The 18,359-nt window shown below is 34.7% G+C and overlaps 1 protein-coding gene and 1 long non-coding RNA gene across 2 annotated transcripts in view; one reads left to right on the forward strand and one right to left on the reverse strand.

Annotated features, from left to right (window-relative positions):
- The window catches only part of LOC103884518, a 43,627-nt gene that overhangs the window by 17,156 nt on the left and 8,112 nt on the right, over positions 1-18,359 (forward strand). Inside the window, exons 3-4 of the long non-coding RNA XR_002522129.2 lie at positions 13,200-13,351; positions 14,254-14,356. This is a non-coding gene — a long non-coding RNA (uncharacterized LOC103884518). The remainder of the gene's footprint in view (positions 1-13,199; positions 13,352-14,253; positions 14,357-18,359) is intronic.
- Positions 1-18,359, reverse strand: part of MTTP (microsomal triglyceride transfer protein) — a 48,139-nt gene that overhangs the window by 14,512 nt on the left and 15,268 nt on the right. Inside the window, exons 5-12 of the mRNA XM_003899007.4 lie at positions 17,490-17,606; positions 17,055-17,194; positions 13,960-14,110; positions 11,627-11,784; positions 8,165-8,333; positions 7,186-7,293; positions 2,039-2,251; positions 855-1,066 (exon numbers count right to left, since the gene is read on the reverse strand). Coding sequence (XP_003899056.1) covers positions 855-1,066; positions 2,039-2,251; positions 7,186-7,293; positions 8,165-8,333; positions 11,627-11,784; positions 13,960-14,110; positions 17,055-17,194; positions 17,490-17,606 — 1,268 coding nt within the window. The remainder of the gene's footprint in view (positions 1-854; positions 1,067-2,038; positions 2,252-7,185; positions 7,294-8,164; positions 8,334-11,626; positions 11,785-13,959; positions 14,111-17,054; positions 17,195-17,489; positions 17,607-18,359) is intronic.

Genomic DNA, 18,359 nt, shown 5'->3' on the forward strand with positions numbered 1-18,359 from the left:
TGGCTTCTTTTCTCACCTGCTCCCTTCCTCTTTCCTGAACGTCCTGCTTTTATCTCTGCTCTACTCACATCCATTTCTTATGTCTTCCTTCAGTCTTAGTCCTTGTTTCTCTTTCTTTCAAACTCTTAATGCCGTCTTTTTTCATTTTTTTTCTCTTTATTTTCCACCCTTCCAATCTCTGTGGTGAATGCTTAAATCTGATCTTTCCTGGGGGTAGTGTTCTGCATGTAACTCAGAAAAAATGAAACTTCCTTCTCTGACCCTCTAATTCCAGGGAGGAGGCACCTTGGCGGAGCCACTTTGCATTTGGGAGGAGTGACTTGGGAACTGGAAGGAAATTAATTCAGCAAGAGTTATAGAGTGATGAACTCTACTGAATGCACTCTTTAAATTTTGAATCATCTTAAAATGTAGGCAGTGCCTAAGATTTTAAACTTAAATGGGAAATTTATTTGATCTGTGATAAATGAGGTTTCAAAAATTCCTAACACTCGAAATGTTACAATAAAAAACCATTTGGTAAGAATTTACATTGTTTTGTTGTACGTATTTTAAAAATCCTGTTGAAAATGCAGTTAGCTTTTAAAACATTTGGCAATATACACTTTCCAGACTGAACAAGACAACCCTAGTAAAAATTATACCCAGAGTTCCCACTCATGGACTCATAGTGCCAAACTGAAGTTGTTTCATCTGGTTCCCTAAATTGCCCTATTGTGGGAAATCTGGCACTCTTTGGTTTTATGCAATGTAACCCTGCATAATGGCCACATCATTATTACTAGCTACATGGGTACCACATGAACACACAAATAAGCTTGACTACACAGAGAGACATGTGCAATATATTATACCTTGCAGGCATTTCAAAACGTAGGATGTCTTGAACAATGGCGAGCATGTATTTATTCATTTCTTGGGGAAGCTCCCCAATAGACAGCAGGATGTTCTTGACTTCCATGTAGGATGGATTGTTATTTAAAATGATAGCAGCTGCAGTAGTGCGCACAGTCTTTTCGTGAACTTTACGGTTTTGGTGGTATATTCTGTTCAAGGTCTTTTTCACCTGTTCATGAGATGTTCAAACTCAGTGCACATCTAGATATTTTTTAAATGGACATTTCAGCAGGAATAGTGAGTGTTCATAAAAATATATATGTGTTACTACATTTCTCAGATTCCTTTGTGATTTGGTGGGGGCCACGTGACTAGTTCTGGCTAATGGGCCATTGACAGAATCTATGAGGATCACTTCTAGGCTGAAGCCATTAAGAATGCCAAAATAATTGCATTCCATTGCAACAAGTAACTTCCTAGATTATTAGAACTGCCTAACGATATGCAATATGTAAGGATCTATACTAAGCATCTATATTTATTTAATTCCATTTCCCCTTACCTTTTACTAACTCCCTCAAATCCTGGCTTTGCCCTCAGATATACAGACGTTAAATAAGTCACCCAAGAACAAACAACCAGGGAAGGACAGAGCCAGAGTTTATATGTAGGTCTGTCTTTCTCAAAAGCGTGTGCCCCTGACCGTCATGATTTGCAGCCACCAACTTCAACACAAAACTGGTGGGCAGGTGCTTAGCTACAAACTGGAAACACCATTCTTGGCAGATGGTTTAACTTGAGATTTGTAGACATTGTCTGCCCTAACAAAGGTTTAATTTAGTTGGCTTCCTGAAACATGTAGTTGTAGTAACAAACAAAGTTATATTTAAACCAGGATATTTCAGTATTGAAAAATGTAACAGCATCTTAAAACTTATAAAAGTAAATATATTTCAAAAAGGAATTTGTTTCTTAAAATAAGAGAATATGCTGCAATATTTATGCTTCAGGATATAGGATGTTACCCTGTGAGGATATTTAGAGTAGCCTCAAATGCAATTTTAGAGTTATTTTTAAGCAGGAGAGAAGACTATTTGGAGAAAATACAGAGTGACTTGAGAGGAATTTGCATTTGACTCATGTTCAGACATGCTTTTTTTTTTTCTTCTGTTAATGTCACAAATATTCTCAGAGATTTTACCTCATCAGTTATGAAAGGGAGATCATATCTCTGGAGAGTAGTGGTAGCCAGGTGGCTGATGGGCCCTTCTCCTGCTTCTGCGTACTTCAGAAGACTTGGGATGCCTTCTGGAAGCAGGGCATTCTTCAAAGCCAGCAGATACATCCTGGTGTCCTCTTTTTTCTCTGCTTTTTCAAGTCCTCCCAGGATTAACTTCTTAGCTTCCACTACTGCCTGAAAAATCATATACCTTAGACATATGCATGACCATACATTGAAGAAGACTTGGGCAGGACTGGCTTTATTCTTGGGTCGAAGAAAGCAACCTACAGTTTTACAAAGTTTTGCATTGGTTGCTTGACTAAGTCACACAGTGGAATAAAAGCAAACAAGTAAAGCCTGATAAAGGTGTTGTGCTTTTTTTAAAAAAAAAAAAAATACATATACATTCTTAAGAAGCAGTGAGTATTATCAATTGCTAAAGCAGCAATTAGATGGAGCCTTAGTGTCACCATGCACCTTTCCTTAAGTAAAAACTCGGGTGAGACCTCTTAGAGCTCAACCATAAGGTCTGGCTCTAAATGTTTTAAAAGTGCTTGTTTTTACTTAATTCCAAATTTAATTAGTGCTGCAATATAGTTTAAAAAATATTTCTTAAGTACCTCCTATGTGGTAGGTACTTTACTAGGTACTTTTCAAATACATTCTATAATGAGAGAAGTCCTTTTGTCCTAGTCTGAGAAAAAGGGGGATTGAGTGTAAGTTAATAGTTTGATGGGAAAGCAAATTAGAAATAGGGACATCTGGGTTCTGGTCTTATATTTGCCACTACATATGTTTTAGAGACTTCAGTTTCATGTTTAAAATAAAGATTCTTTGGATGACAGAGCCTAGGCTGAAAAAATTTTTTTAAAAATAAAGGGTTTTAAGATCTAATTCATCCACAGGATTCATAACCTCTGAAATTAGGCTACAAGCACACACACACACACACACACACACACACACACACGGGGTTGGGGAGAATGATGATATGGGGAAGAGTGGAGAAGTATTAACAAAAGGCTCCCAATAGAAGGGAAGATGCTAAACATCACACTTACTCAGAGAAGTGACATTTCTCAACTACCAAATTGGTGAAAAATTCAAAAGTTTGCTACCATATTTTTTAGGTGAGACTATGGTGAAGTAGGCCTTTACATAAATTGCTGATGAAAGCCTAAAATGGTACAATTCCTATGAAAGATAATGTGACAAAAACAAACAGAACTGGTTTTTGACAAGCAACTCTATCCCTAAAGCTACATCTCAACAATAGCAAAAATCTGTGCCTGAGATTAGTCACTTCAGTATTATTTGTAATAGCGAAATAGTGGAAGCCACTCACATGACCATTCATAGGAGATGTTAAATAAAACATAGTCCATAGACACAATGGAGTACTAGGCAGCTGTCAAAAGGAATGAAAAAGATCTCTATGTAGTGAATATTTTCATGATATATTAAGTGAAAAATGTAAGATACAAAAAGAGTATATGCAGAATGATATATTTTGTGCAAAAAGGTATGTAAATGTGTGAACATCTGTTTACTGTTGCAAAAGGAAACATAGAAAGAATTTTTTTTTTTTTTTAATCAGTGATTTTGTTTACCTAGAGGAAGTAGGTGAGATTGGGGGAAAAGCATCGAGAAGCGAATGAGAACTCTTTGATAATACTTTTAAAACACAGTTTCGTCTTTTGAACCACATTACTATTTCACATGTTCAAGAAATAAAATTAAATCAACAGGATGAACAATGATCAAAATTCAATTTAACCAGAAACAAATGAAACCAAATGTCTATCAACTTGTTAATATGACTAAACAGAAGAGAATAAAAAAGAATTAATCCAAGTAACTTTTGAGCATAAAACTTTGTACATATGCAATGGAATATAGTCTAAGGACAAAAAGAACTATAATAAAGTCTTGAACTTTACTTAGTTTGTTTCTGTAGTAATACTGGTGTAGCAATTCCAAAAAAATATTGTGTATGTTTTAGAATTGAGCAGATGAATCAATATATTGGTGTTCTCGAAAACCACATTTGTCACAGTGGGAGAAGGAAAATATAATGATGAAACGAGGGAAAAAAGAACCCTATAGTGTTGAATTAGAATTAGAATTAGAGATAGCAGTGGGAATTCACAATTTGGTAAATACATGTATTTTTTTTTCATTGTAAGATACTATTTGCAATGGCACTCAAGTAATAAGAAGTAAAAGTATTTAGAGGTATGTGACAGATGTCTGCAAATTACTGTCAAATTATATAACTAAAATAAAACAGAAAGAGATAAAGCAGAGATAAGAATATGTTAACAACTGATGAATCTAGATGAAAGGTATCCGGGTGTTCATGGAATTGTACTGTTCTTACAACTTTTCCGTAGGTTTAAATTTTTTCAAGTACAAATTCAGTGAAAATAAGCAATTAGGATGCAGGGAGGTCAAAACATAAGCGAAAGACAAACATAAAAAGGAAACATGTGGCATAGTACTGGTTGTGCACTTGTCTAGCCACCATTCAGACTGTCACAGGACAGTAGCTTTTATGCCAGTAAGTTCTGAAAGGCTATAGAACTACATAGGATGGCAGATACCTTTTATACAGTATGCCTATAGTGTGCCCAGTAGCTACCTTAAATTTGTGCTTATTTAATACAAGACATCATTTTCTTTCCTTCCTTTCATATATCTTTGATTTGGGCAAAAGATAAATGAGTGTTCCACAGCAGAAAATTCAAAAGAAAAATTGAACCTTTACTACAGTTGTTCGGTAGTAAATTCCCTACGGCCAAATCTCATCATCCTAAAAGATGAAAAAAAAAAGTTTGTGCAAAAACATGAACAAAACTGAATGCCAATGATAGTAGATGGTCTGCAGCTACCTTCAAGGTAATTTTAAAGATGTGATGAGAACCAGGCTGTCCATTATCAGAAGAACTTTAAATTTGATAGTTTGCTCTGTTTCCTTATGCTACATGACTTTCCTAGGTAACCCCAGTCTCTTTCAAGGTTTCAGCCTCTCTCTATTTCTGACCCTAACTTCTCTCCTGAGCCATAGGTGAATATGGACACCTGTCTGTTGGACAACTGAACCTGATGACCCAAAGGATTTCAAACTTAACATGGCCAAAACAAACTAATAGCTCTACTCTCCTCCCACCCCCAAACCAGGCTGTATAAACCTTACTTAAGTGGTTGGCATCACCATACACCTGGTATCCTCAACTGAAAGCTTTAGAGTCACCTGGATTCTTATATCTTTCTCATTTCCCACATCTTATCAGTCACTAAATAAAATGGCCCTTGAATCTATCTCCTCTCAGCCCCCTGCCCCTACATTAATTCAGACCTTTACTAATTCTTGCCTAGGTTATTGCAAATGCTTCCAGTCAGATCTCAGTAACTCTAATCCAGTAAACAATCAGTCCACACAACATCTTGCTTCTGTCTTAATAAAAAATCTGAGTATGTCATTCATCTGCCTAAAGACTTCACTGGTCTCTTGTTTCTGTAGAATGAAGGCCAGACTCCTTAGCTTGTTATTAATGAAGATCCAGCTCACCTTCCGTCTCTTTTCTCATCTTTCCTGTGTCTCCATTCTCACTTATCTGCCCCTAGAAACATACATATTTTATGTTCCAACCCCACAGAATTTCTCACTGTTCCCAAGAATACCAGGCCCATTTTGACTTTGGGCCTTTTCATACATTGTTGTATGTCTCCCAGAACATCTTTCATTCCATACTTTGACCTCTTCACTTAAAAACCTCTTCTAGACTAAGTTTAAAAATTGTTATTTTGGTGGAAACTTCTCTAGCACACTCAAACAGAAAACATTGCTGCATCTTCTGTATTGTCTGAGTACTTTGTTTATATTTCAATATTATTTATTTGTTTATATTTGATAAACAGACTAGGAGTTCTTTGAGGATGGTAGAATATTTTACGTATATTTATATTTGAGGATTAGCATCATGCCTTACACAGAGTAGATGCTCATTAAATACTGCTGAATAGATCTTTCGATATGTGGGTTTTATCTTTAGCCAAGATATTTAATACACGAATAGCTGAAGTAAATCGGCTACTCAAATAATTACGGAAATTGAAAAATATAAGAAGTTATGCTTCCCTAATATAAAAATAATAAATTTAATTTCTGCCAGAACTTAATACGTTCATACTCAAGCTTTTTCAGTACTACTGGTTTTCAGTGATCTTTTTCATACTTAATATATATTCTAGTTTTGGCTTGCCTCTTTTGGGACTATTTGGTTTCAAGAACATTTTCCCTACTATTTTTAATAGCAAGCACTTAGTAAGCGAAATGATATATAGTGCTGTCTGAGGTAGAAAAAATACTGATGGAACACTGTCTGTATAATGTGGACAGAAAAAAGACTTATGTTTTTATATATTTAGCATCTTTATTTGCATTATAGAAAGACGGGCTGTGTTAGACATTAATCTATTTTGGTTTTCCATATTTAGTTATACTTAAAAAGTGTTTTTGCTTTTTGCTTTTTAGTAAGAGAGATGTGAAAATTGATAGTCCACTCAGGCAAGTAGAAAAGCTTTAGGCAAATGAAATTGAAAATAAAATATAAAGTTCTCTGTGATTAGAAGTAACTAAATTCCTACTATCAAAACTTAAAACTGCAAACCACACTTACTATAGACAAAGTTCTGCTCTAGGAGATAGCCTTAGAGTCTAATATTTCTCTGAAAACAAGAAGTATATCATACACACCATTTAAAACTGAATACATAGTGGGTACTCAATAAAGTATATGGGTAGGGAGGTTATCGTACTTTCACTTTTTAGCAAGTCTTTATTAAATATTATCCATGTACCAGGAACTGGTAAGCAATTGGTGTTGAAAAAAACTGAGTTCCATTTCTTCATGGAACTTACATTCTAGTGAAATGGAAATATACAATAAACATAATAAGTGAGTGAATTGTAATGTATGTTAGATGGCAAAAATTGCTATGCAAATAAGGTAAGTAGAATAGAGTAAAGAGAATTAGTAGTGCCAATAGTAGGCAGCATGGTGAGTATCAAATAGGACGATGGTGTAGAATGATGTAATACATGAGATTGGATTTGCACTTACTTTGAGTTTGCAGCCTTCGTTCTGACACAACTTTCTGACAAGTGTCCCAATGATGATCATAACAGTTTCTCTGATGTCACTGCTCCCAATAGAACCTTTGAACTTGCTCTATTAACCAAACAGGGATAAAATAGGTTACCAAGACATTTAAATATTTCCAAGGAACACTTTTAGTTAAAAAATAAAGTAACCAATACATCCTTGGGAAGTATTTTTATGTTTCTAGATTGCAAATTCAGAATTTTGCTTTTGAGACACTTACACATTTGCTATGTAGCTTTGAATTGAAGAGTTAATCCCCTTTTCAGGGATTTTTAACCTGCGATATAGGGAATTCTTAACCCTGGAGGTTTATGGATTGGATTCATTGGGTCAATGAACAAAAAATAAAAGTGGGGGAGGGGTTATAAAATTTTATGTATGAGTAAAAAGGGGCTTCATCACTTTTATCAGATTCTCAATGGGTACATTTTCCATAAAGATTATGAACTATTCCACTAGATCATAGGTAAACAAGTGCAATTAAAAAGAAAACATTCTTGGACACAAGAGAAGTCCAGCTTTCATTTTCAATATAAATCTTTAACAGCAGAAGAATTGTATCTCTTCAATGTAGGTATACTAAGTATCATGAGAATTTTTGAAGTCGAGACAAATCTTGTAAAATTGATTACTGAAGCATAACCCAGACTTCTCCCCTCTGAAATTCTGTCCTGTGCTATATAACATGATAGGTGAACACAATCTTTAAATTTCCATATAGTTTATACTATTTAGTGAAATTGCGAATAAGGCACTAAGTGAAATAATTTATTATACAGTTAATAATTAGTGGATAGAAAATACCCCAATTTGGATATGAATACTCAGAAGTCTCTAGTTGATAGCCTTCATTCTGATCTAAGAAACTTTTAATTACTGTTAATAGTCTTAAGAAGTTTTACAGGAGCTGAGGGTCTTTATTTTCTATTTGACTTACAATGAGGGCTCTCAGGAGTTCTTCATCGGGATGAGAAGCAAATCCACAGGCATAGAGAAATCTCTCCTGGAGGATAATGCTACTGTCACTTTTGAAATCCAAAAAGTCCAAAATGGCTTCTAATGAGTCTGAGGTCTGAGCAGAGGTGACAGCGTCCACCAGCTGAGGTCTATAAAAAAAAGGCATAATCATGGATATCAATGTTTAGGGGAAGGAATGCTTAAAAATCTCTACCATTCACAGAGTCTCTATTGGCCTGAGTTTTCTCAAGAAGTGATGTTTTTAAAATTTGAACCAATGAAGAAATGATTAAGACTTTCTCAAAAAGACCCCTCCCCATTTAATTTTAATTTTCTCCTTTAACGCCCCTCTCTCTCACTCAAACAGTGTATACTCAGAATATACAAACTAATTTTACTATATTAACCTAAGTTAAGTATAATTTGGAGATTTGTAAATAAAAATTATATAAATACAATTAAAAATTAAGTTCAAATTCCTTCCTATATAGTAATACATAAAAGCTATGGGTCCCCAAATTTATTCTTTCTTTAATTAGCTTTACAAATACACACATTTCAGAAGTGCCTACTTGACCTAAAGCAGTCTTATTTGATGGAAAATCCTTTAACTTTATATCCAAGGAGGAAGGTTTGGTTCTTTTTAAAAATTAAAAAAAAAAAAAAAAAAAAAACATGGTATAGCTCTATGTTTAACCACAATGAATACGTGTGAGCAGAATAGAACCCCTACAGAAAAACTCTAGTTACATATTCTAGTCATCAAAAATCTTTGTTTTTTGAGCCTGGGACGGTAAAACTTCTAAGAGTAGTTGTCATATTAATGAACACATGTATGTAAATATTACATACTACATCTATTTAAACACACCAGACAATGTGACATGTGCTTAGTAGTTTATACTTTTAAAAAATGATATACTTGTACTATTTTGATCCTAACAAAAACCTAGTGAATTAAGCTTAGATAACTAGAAGACATAATACTTATTGAGTTTATATTGTGCAAGCTCTGTACTAAAAATTTTATGTGTCCAACCTCTCTTTAAGTTCTTCATCTGTAAAATGAAGTTAAAGTAGTATTTACCTCAGGATTGTTGGGAGGATTAAATTATGTTATCTCTGTAAAACATTCAGAAGAGTGCTTGACATATAGTAAGTGATTGATAAATATTAGCTGTTATTAATACTACCACCTCATTTAATCCACTGAACATTCCTATCAGTGTAATATTATTATTCCCCTGTACATGCTAGGAAACAGACACAGATATACCTAGTCATTTGTTCAAGGTCACAAAGCTGGTAAATGGGATTGCTGGAGTTGAAATCTAGGTTTTTCTGACTCTGGAGTCCATAGTTTCTTAATTACATTGATGTTTCTCAAAGTGTTTTCCATGTTAACACTAGTCCTACAAAATGCTTTAAGAAAAGGGATTTTCAAGGTCATGTATTTTAGAAAATATTCAAAACGTACCAGAATATTATCTGATTAAAGATACTATAAAATTCTGCAACAGAGAGAAGTTGACATGGTTTCATCCAGTTTTGCAAACTCAGTTGCTCACAGAATCTTTTCCTTTTTGCATACCTGTTAACTTCCTGCAAATTACAGGATACAACATAGAGGCTCTTTGGGAAGTGTTACATTCCACCACCCTGCCTCTCACTATCCTACAATAAATAGAAAAATTATTATCCTTATTTTACAGATGTTGAAAGTGAGGCTCAGAGAAGCTAAATATAAAAGACTTCCTTGGCCGGGTGTGGTGGCTTACGTATGTAATCCCAGCACTTTGGAAGGCCGAGGTGGGTGGATCACCTGAGGTCGGGAGTTCGAGACCAGCTTGACCAACATGGAAAAACCCCATCTCCACTAAAAATACAAAATTAGCCGGGTGTGGTGGCACATGCCTGTAATCCCAGCTACTCGGGAGGCTGAGGCAGGAGAATTGCTTGAACTCTGAAGGTGGAGGTTGTGGTGAGCTAAGATTGTACCATTGCACTCCAGCAGCGTGGGCAATAAGAGCAAAACAGAGTCTCAAAAAAAAAAAAAAAAAAAAAAAGACTTCCTTGAAGGATATACTGTTACTGGAGGTTAGAATTTAAACTAGATGTTCTGATTTTAGTTCATCTTAGTGTCCTTTCTATTACACTACACTACATGTGTGTTGCATGTTACATGGTTCAATATTGTATAAATAATCTGATTTAGAAAATGCATCATGCAGTCCTCCAAATTATTGCTGCCTTAAGATTTTTAGGATACAGATAATGCTAAGGTTTAGTGTAATCTCTATTCTCAATTAATACCTAATGATTCCACTTTCATTCTCAGTAATTTCTGCCTTTAATGTTAAGACAATGCCTATGTACTTTGAGAGTGGTAAAATTTTTAAAGAATCTTAAAAATACAAAAAGTAATGTTAAGACAAGTCCTCCTACCAATATATTTTAACATGCTGTAATTGAAACAGAGCCTAAGAATTTATGATTTTGTTTATTTTTCAATTTCTGGTTTAAATATTTATTTTTGAAGAGAATAACCAACTTTGAATAGTCATTGGAATTCCTATCAATTTTTTAATATCCTTAAGGCAAGTAAATAAGTAAATAAATGCAAGTGAGCATAAACAGACTATTCAGAAAAAAGCTACAATTTTCCTCCTGTTGGGGAATTCAGTCCTTTGAACTCAGTGACTGCTACTGCTGTGTGCGTGTCAAATTAATTGAGCCTTGTTCTATATCATCAATGAAGATAATTGGTATCATAAGCTCAATTTGTATATATAAACAAATTCTGTATTATAGACTAAAAATACATTGTATTTAGAAACAGATGCAATGTTTTGGGGAAAGAATTAAGTCAACTCTGTTTATTACACATGTAAAATGCATCATATTTTCACCAAATATTGAATAATGTATGGATTTATTTTTACAGATTCTTTTCACCATTCACCTCAGTTCTCAGTTTTCTACATAAAACGTAGTTTCAACTGGCTCTTTAGTGAAATCACATTTTCAACTGAACAAGTCAAACCTTTCTTGTTGTTTTTTTTTAAATCAACTCAAATCTGTTCAGGTGTCAGCAGCACGAGGAACACAATTTCAAAAACAGCGAGGCAGCACATGCCCCATGGTGTCATGACGAATCCCTGCCTTCACTTATCTATGTACCAATCTAGTCCCGATTTAAACTCATAAACACAACAACATATTTATTCCAAGTCCCTGCTGAAAATCTGCTATTGTATTTCTGGTCAAGTGACTATTAAATTACAGAACTGTGGAATTACTGTTCAATGAAAATGTAGTACAACAAAATAATTGTTTTGGAGGTGGGGCAGTCGGTTTAAAAGGGGTCTTTCTTGCTTCAAAAAAACCAACAATCCAGAAATGTTTCTGACAGACAACCCCACACAAAGGTTGGGGGACTTACAATACTTCCTTGCTTTCCATCTTTAGGATTTGAAGGATCTCTTCTTTCTTCGCAGTCCTGAGGTGCTGAACGAAAGCCAGGAAGTTTCTGACAGCCTCAGCCTTGGAGAGGCTGTCAGGCTGCAGGTACTTCCTGGTGGACTGCCAGTGCTCCAAGATCTGCAAAACATAGCTGCAGGCTCATACCCCACTCACAACTGTGAACATCCACATTTACAAAGGGTGTTCTCCCAGGAATAAAATGTCCCTTGTGTCTGAAGCAAAAGCAGCTTTTTGTACCTTACCTCAATATACCTGATAGTTCTCTGCCCATATCACACCCCTGGGACTTCCAATCACTCTGTGTACCATTCCTCTGTAGGAGGACTGTTTTTGTCTATTCACATTTAGCTTGAAGAGCCTAGGGCAATAATTAACTGGTTTCTGGGTATATAGGTCATTTCATGGCTACACCAAGGGAATTCTATCTGAGACCAGGCTTTGACTACCATAGTGCAATTTAAATTGTGCAGAATTTTAATTAACAGCAAAATATTTCAGTGATAAAATAATAGAACTGCTGAAGAATTGTATCAGGTTTCTAATTTACCTGCACCTCATTGAAAATCCATTTTTTGGTGAGCTCCCCATTCTATCTCTTTATTGTATTATTTGTATGAAATTCAATGTTTTGCTATTGCTAAGGTCTGAATTATTCATTTCTTATATCTATGGTTTTTAGAGTAGCATTTAGATAAAGGTAATTCTCACATACACTAAGTTACTCTATTGCAGTTTTAAAAACAGTATTAGGTTGTTGCAAAAGTAAAGGCAAAAACCACAATTACTTTTGCAACAACCTAATAAGTAGTTCTAATTAATGGCATCTCTTGGCTTTGAAACTAACGAAATAACTTATTTTTCATACTTTACTACTCCCCCCCCTAGTTTTATGAAATCCTATCAGTGACTTCTAACTCTCTAACTCTATAGTAATAACTTGCTGCCAGTTTTTAAATTATTCATTACTTCTAATAAGCAATGGATCCTTTTTTTCTCTTTTTCAAGTCCCTTTTAGCTATCTAATCTTAAGAAGATATTCCAAGTGAAATTCAAGCTGCACTTAGCTAAAGATTTACTGGGTCATTTCTGAAGGCAGAGAACATATCAATATTAATTCAGGTGTTTTTGTTTTTCTTTAAAGAGCTGCAACAGAATTTACAAAAGCAAATTTGGAATTTGAAATTCCAAATTTGGAAAAGCAAATTTCTCAATGACATAAATAAATCATTTTCTATAATAATTAGGAAATAATTATCAAAAATATTAGATGGCTCATAATGTTTAATATCTATGGGATAGAAATGAATAGTGCAGAGCACAGGAAAAGATTAGTTTTATTAGCCACCTTCCTAATTTCCATCTCATACAACATTAGAAAATTACATTAGAACATTAAATGACATATGGAAAAAAAAAAAACAAGTAAAAGAAGAAACAATGTTTGAAGATGATGATTTTGTGTTTTAAATGTTTTGTTTTTCCTCTAACTCAATTTCAGAAACTAATAAGCAATTACTGTCTTGTACTTTAAGCAAATTATGGTATTACATCTTGATGATTTCACTTTTCTGAACAAACACCAGTAGTATTGAAGGAAAGAGCATCTCCCTGTAGTTACACACAGAGCATGAAGCCAATGGTTTGTTCTTCTGACAAAAGATTACAGATAAGGAAATGCTGGATGGTAAGTCATTTCTCTGACTGTATATCATAATTGATTCATGCAATAAAAAGAAAATTTTCTTTGTTGGATTAAAAATGTTACAAGATAATCTACACTTTGCCCTGGGGATGAGATATCGCATTTCTGAGAGTAATTTTAGGGGAAACTGGGGTAAATAAATGTTTCCTAATTTAGGCAAAGATCCTGGTATCCTTTTTCAGTCCTTGCAGCAATACTCAGAACACTGAGGCCAGTAAAGTATGTCACCTGTGGACAAATCACTATTATGTGACAGAAATTTCAGGGTTCAGCCTTTGTCCACGTTCTTGATACCATATGCTTCCCCCTAACTTCATTAAGCCCTCTATCCTCCCTGAATTCTAGATGACTTATTAAAAGTTGCCCTTGAGTTATAACACTTTTTGAGAGGAATGAATGGTAACTAGTTGTTAATTATTGGTGTGTCATGCACCATGTCAGGTGCGTATTGTGACTGCTGTCATCACAACTCTGTGGTAGCTGGTAGTTCTTCAGAAACTTTCTTCATTAAATGAGCTGATGTTTTCACTGGAGACAAAAGGAAAACAGAGTCTGATGTCATGATTATTCACACATTTGTCTGCACTTACAGAAGGACATCCTTTACAGTGGCTCTGGAAGACCTGCCCCACAATGGGAATGGCCGTGTACTTTGAATCAACTGCTTTGATTATGGTTGCAGCCTGTTTTCCAGACATCAGTCTTGGGCCTGCCTCGGTTGTCTTCAGCTCTAATTTCTGCCTGCATAATACCAAAGGGAAATGCTATATTATAATCATTCTTTTGAGTGAACAAGATACTAATTGCCACTCTTTTGGCAAACAAGATAGTAATTTATTCAAGTTGCATACAGCCATGTCTTTCAAACTGTGATATCTCCACAGGTAACTGAAAGCTCATTATGAAGTCTTTCTGCAGCAACAATTGTATGAAAAGATTTGAAAATTTAAGTTTGGATTTTCAAAATATTATGTCAACAGTATACAGGTAAGAAAAATTGCCTGGATGATGTATAAGATATGCGATGTCAGCTCTTTTGAATTTAGCCCAGCTTTCTGAAAATGATACTGTCAATAAAACCATGTGCTACTTATTAACCAAGACAGCTAGAAAAGCTTATTTTCCAAAAATAGTCTCAACTATATTTTTGTCTGACATGCTCTTCCAGAACCTGTCTGTCTCAAAAAGTAGGGTCTACATCCCTCTCCTTGAACCCTGGTAGGACTCTGCAACTGCCTCAACTAATAGAGGAGAGTGAAAGTAATGCTATGTGATCTCTACAGCTGTATCTTAAAAGAGGATTCAGCTTTTCTCTGGCACACTATCAGCACATGTGCTTCGGAGCCTCGAGCTACTACATAAGAAGTCTGACATGAAGCTGCCATGCTGAGAGGCCACAGGGAAATAAAAGATACTTGCGCAAGGAGCCTCAGTTGTTTGAGTCTTTCCAGGCCATGCACCAGATACATGGGGGAACAACCTTTAAATAGTTTGACTGTCTGCAACTACATAGATGCCGAGCAAGGCCAAGGCAAGCCTATAAATTATGACAGAGAACAGTACAGTGATTGTTGCATTTTATACCACTAAATCTGGGGTTGTTTGTTACATAGCAATGGAAATCTCATAGGCCTGATAAGTAACTTAAAATATTGATTTTATATGAAAATATAATAAAACATTATAGATATACCAGTAGTATATGAAGTAGAAAGCAAAATTCTACTCCAGATGAGGCTTCCATAAAATTTCAAGCATTGTAATGAGGCATTTTTACTAATATTTTGTATCTATTTGGTACTAATATTAGAGCTACTCCAGAGAAATTTTTTGAGAAGCAATGGCATAAGGTATAATACATTCACTGTTAGAAAACATTGTTTTCTGAATTAAAACCTGAAAATAACAGAAACTCTAAGATTTAAAATTCTAGTTCTTAATCCTGTTAGAACAATTCTGTCCAGAGAAATGGTCTTCAATTGAAAAACAGGCCTAAATATTTAAGTTGCATAAGTCATATCAAAAATTTTGTCACATCCCTTTACTATGGAACTTTTTATGTTTTTAACAACAATATTTATTTTAAAACTCTTAAAGAGAAAAATTACAAATGCTACCACTTTTTAACCTTAACATATAAAACATTTGACAGAGAAATCAGAAAATGAACTAGAATGAATCAAGTAGTTTGTCTTTTTAAAACTTAAAATCTGTTCAATAAATAATTGATTTTTAATACAATTTTATTTAAAACGTAGTTATTTACCATGTGCCATGAATTGTTGTAGACGATGTAAAAAATAAAGATGAACAAGATATAATTACTACTTTCAAGGAGCTCACAGCTGAAATGAGGAAGCACAATGAATACAGTCATGTGCTGCACAAGAACATTTTGGTCAATGATGGACCCATGTATGAAGGTGGTCCCACAGGATTATGAAGCTGAAACATTCCTCTTGCCTAGTGACATCATAGCTGTCCTATCATCATAGTGCAAAGCATTACTCACATATTTCTGCCAATGCTGGTGGAAACACACTACTGTGCTACTGTTATATAAAAGTATAGCACATGCAGTTGTGTACAATACATATTTGATGATGATGACAAATGACTATTAGTGATTTCTGTATTTATTATATCATACCTTTTATTATTATTTTAGAGTGTACTCGTTCTACTTATTAAAAAAAATTAACTATAAGACAGCCTCAGGCAGGTTCTTCAGGAGGTATTCCAGAAGAAGGCATTGTTATCAGGAGAGGTGACAGCTCCACATATGTTATTGCACCTGAAGACCTTTCAGTGAGACAAGATTTGGAGGTTGTAAGTGCCTTCCACTGGAGGAAGACAGTGATATTGATGATCCTGACCTTGTGTAGACCTAGGCTAATATATATGTTTATGTCTTCAGTTTTTAACCAGAAATTTTTTAAAGTAAAAAATAAAAATAAAAAATTTAAAAATAGAAAAAAGCTTGTAGAATAAAGATTTAAAGAAAAAATATTTTTGTACATCTGTACAAAGTGTTTTAAACTATGTTATTACAGAGTAGCTCAAAAGTTAACAAAAATTAAAGAGTTTTTAAAGTAAAAATGTTACAGTAAGCTAAGGTTAATTTATGATAGAGGAAAAAGGATTTTTAGAAATTCAGTGTAGCATAAGTGTACAGTGTTTATAAAGTCTACAGTAGTGTACAGTGATGTCCTAGTCTATGATATTCACTCAGTGCTCATTTGGTGATTCATCCAGAGCAACTTTCAGCCCTGCAAATTTCATTTACATACCTTTTATGAATAAAGGTACACCTACATAGTATCTTTTATACTGCATTTTTTTTACTGACTTTTTCTACGTTTAGATACGTAAAAACTTATCATTATGTTTAATTGTCTACAGTATGCAGTACAGCAATATGCTATACAGGTTTGTAGCCTAGGAACAATAGGCTATACCATATAATGTAGTGTAGGTTATGCCATCTAGGTTTGTGTATGTATACTCTATGATGTTTGCACAATGATGAAATTGCCTAACAATGCATTTCTCAGAACTTATTCCCATTGTTAAGCAACGCATGACTACACACACACACACACACACACACAGATCTATTTACAAATCAAGTATAATAATATAACAAAGAATAGCAAAGAAAATAAAAATTTTAGCATTATCTTACTTTGATACTATTTTCCCTGTAATGGTTTGTAGGAAATTGAGTCCAAAAGCGTGTGTTTCTTCAGCAAGCACAGCTATAACAAAGCTGTCTTCTATCTTATAGGTGGTGACAGATGTAGCTTTTGAACTGACACCCAAGACCTAAATAAATAAATAGCCATCTTTATAACAAGTAATCATCTTTTAAATTATCGAATCAAGTAAATAGCAAACTGTCTTTTGGTCTACAAAACAACTTCCTCATTACACCCATCCCTCATTATTAACACCTACAACTTACTGAAATGGGTCTATTCATTTCATATATGTGAATTTACAGCCTAAACTAAAAATTATAAATGCTTCAAAATTCTATTTCTACTTTAATTTTCTATTACATTAATCTCTACAGAATGTAATTATTTGAATGCCTCAAAGAAAGTGATATCTATCATACCTGATTTGGGGTCGTAAATCCAGACCTCGCTATTTTGCATGAATCCAAGGCCTTAATTTTGATCACTTTGCCTTGATGAGCCTGGTAGGTCACTTTACAATTTCCAGAGATATCTACCTAAAAAGAAAGCAAGGGCATAATGTTTGGGATTCCTTGTGGGCCAATTGAGTTCTAATGAGAAGTGGCTTGAAAACTGAGGTCTCTAATATGCCACAAGGGACTTTTTTTTTCTCCCCCAGGATGATAAGATACAAAGACAGGAACAAGGCTTCTGGTAGCTTGTTGATTCCTTCCCATTCTCTTTGGTTGAGTCTTACTAGCGCCTTCTCATTTTTTTCAGGAATAATGTAGGATTTCCTACTTCTCTCTAAATCCAGTCAGAATTAGACAAATGGCCTGGTAACAATTGAAACTTCTGATAAATGGGTAATTCTGTGGCAAGGGAGTTGATTGTTAAAGTTGTATCTAGATTCTGTGCATGTGTGTGTGTGGGGTGTGTGTGTGTGGTGTGTATGTGTGTGGTGTGTGTGTGTGTGTGTGGTGTGTGTGTGTGTGTGTGTGTGTGTAACTTCAACTAGCTGAATATGATTAGAAATTCTTAAAATCCTGTGGGACTAACTCAAATCATCATTAGTTACGCATCATTAGTTTGAATTTAGGCAAATGTATCTCAATACAGATTCTGTCTAGCTTCTCTGAGCTTTCTCCTGGGGCCTCTGCCAGCATCACAGAAGCAGAGGTCTCTTTTCTAGCAAGCTAACCAACATTCTTTTGGTCCAACCCTACCATCAGATTTTTCACCCACTCATGGGCTGGTTGAATTCAGTCTAAGAAACTTGGACTCCAGTCTTGACCCCAGGTATGATACTG

Source organism: Papio anubis, chromosome 3, assembly GCF_008728515.1.
Source record: "Papio anubis isolate 15944 chromosome 3, Panubis1.0, whole genome shotgun sequence".
NCBI classification, from domain to species: domain Eukaryota; kingdom Metazoa; phylum Chordata; class Mammalia; order Primates; family Cercopithecidae; genus Papio; species Papio anubis.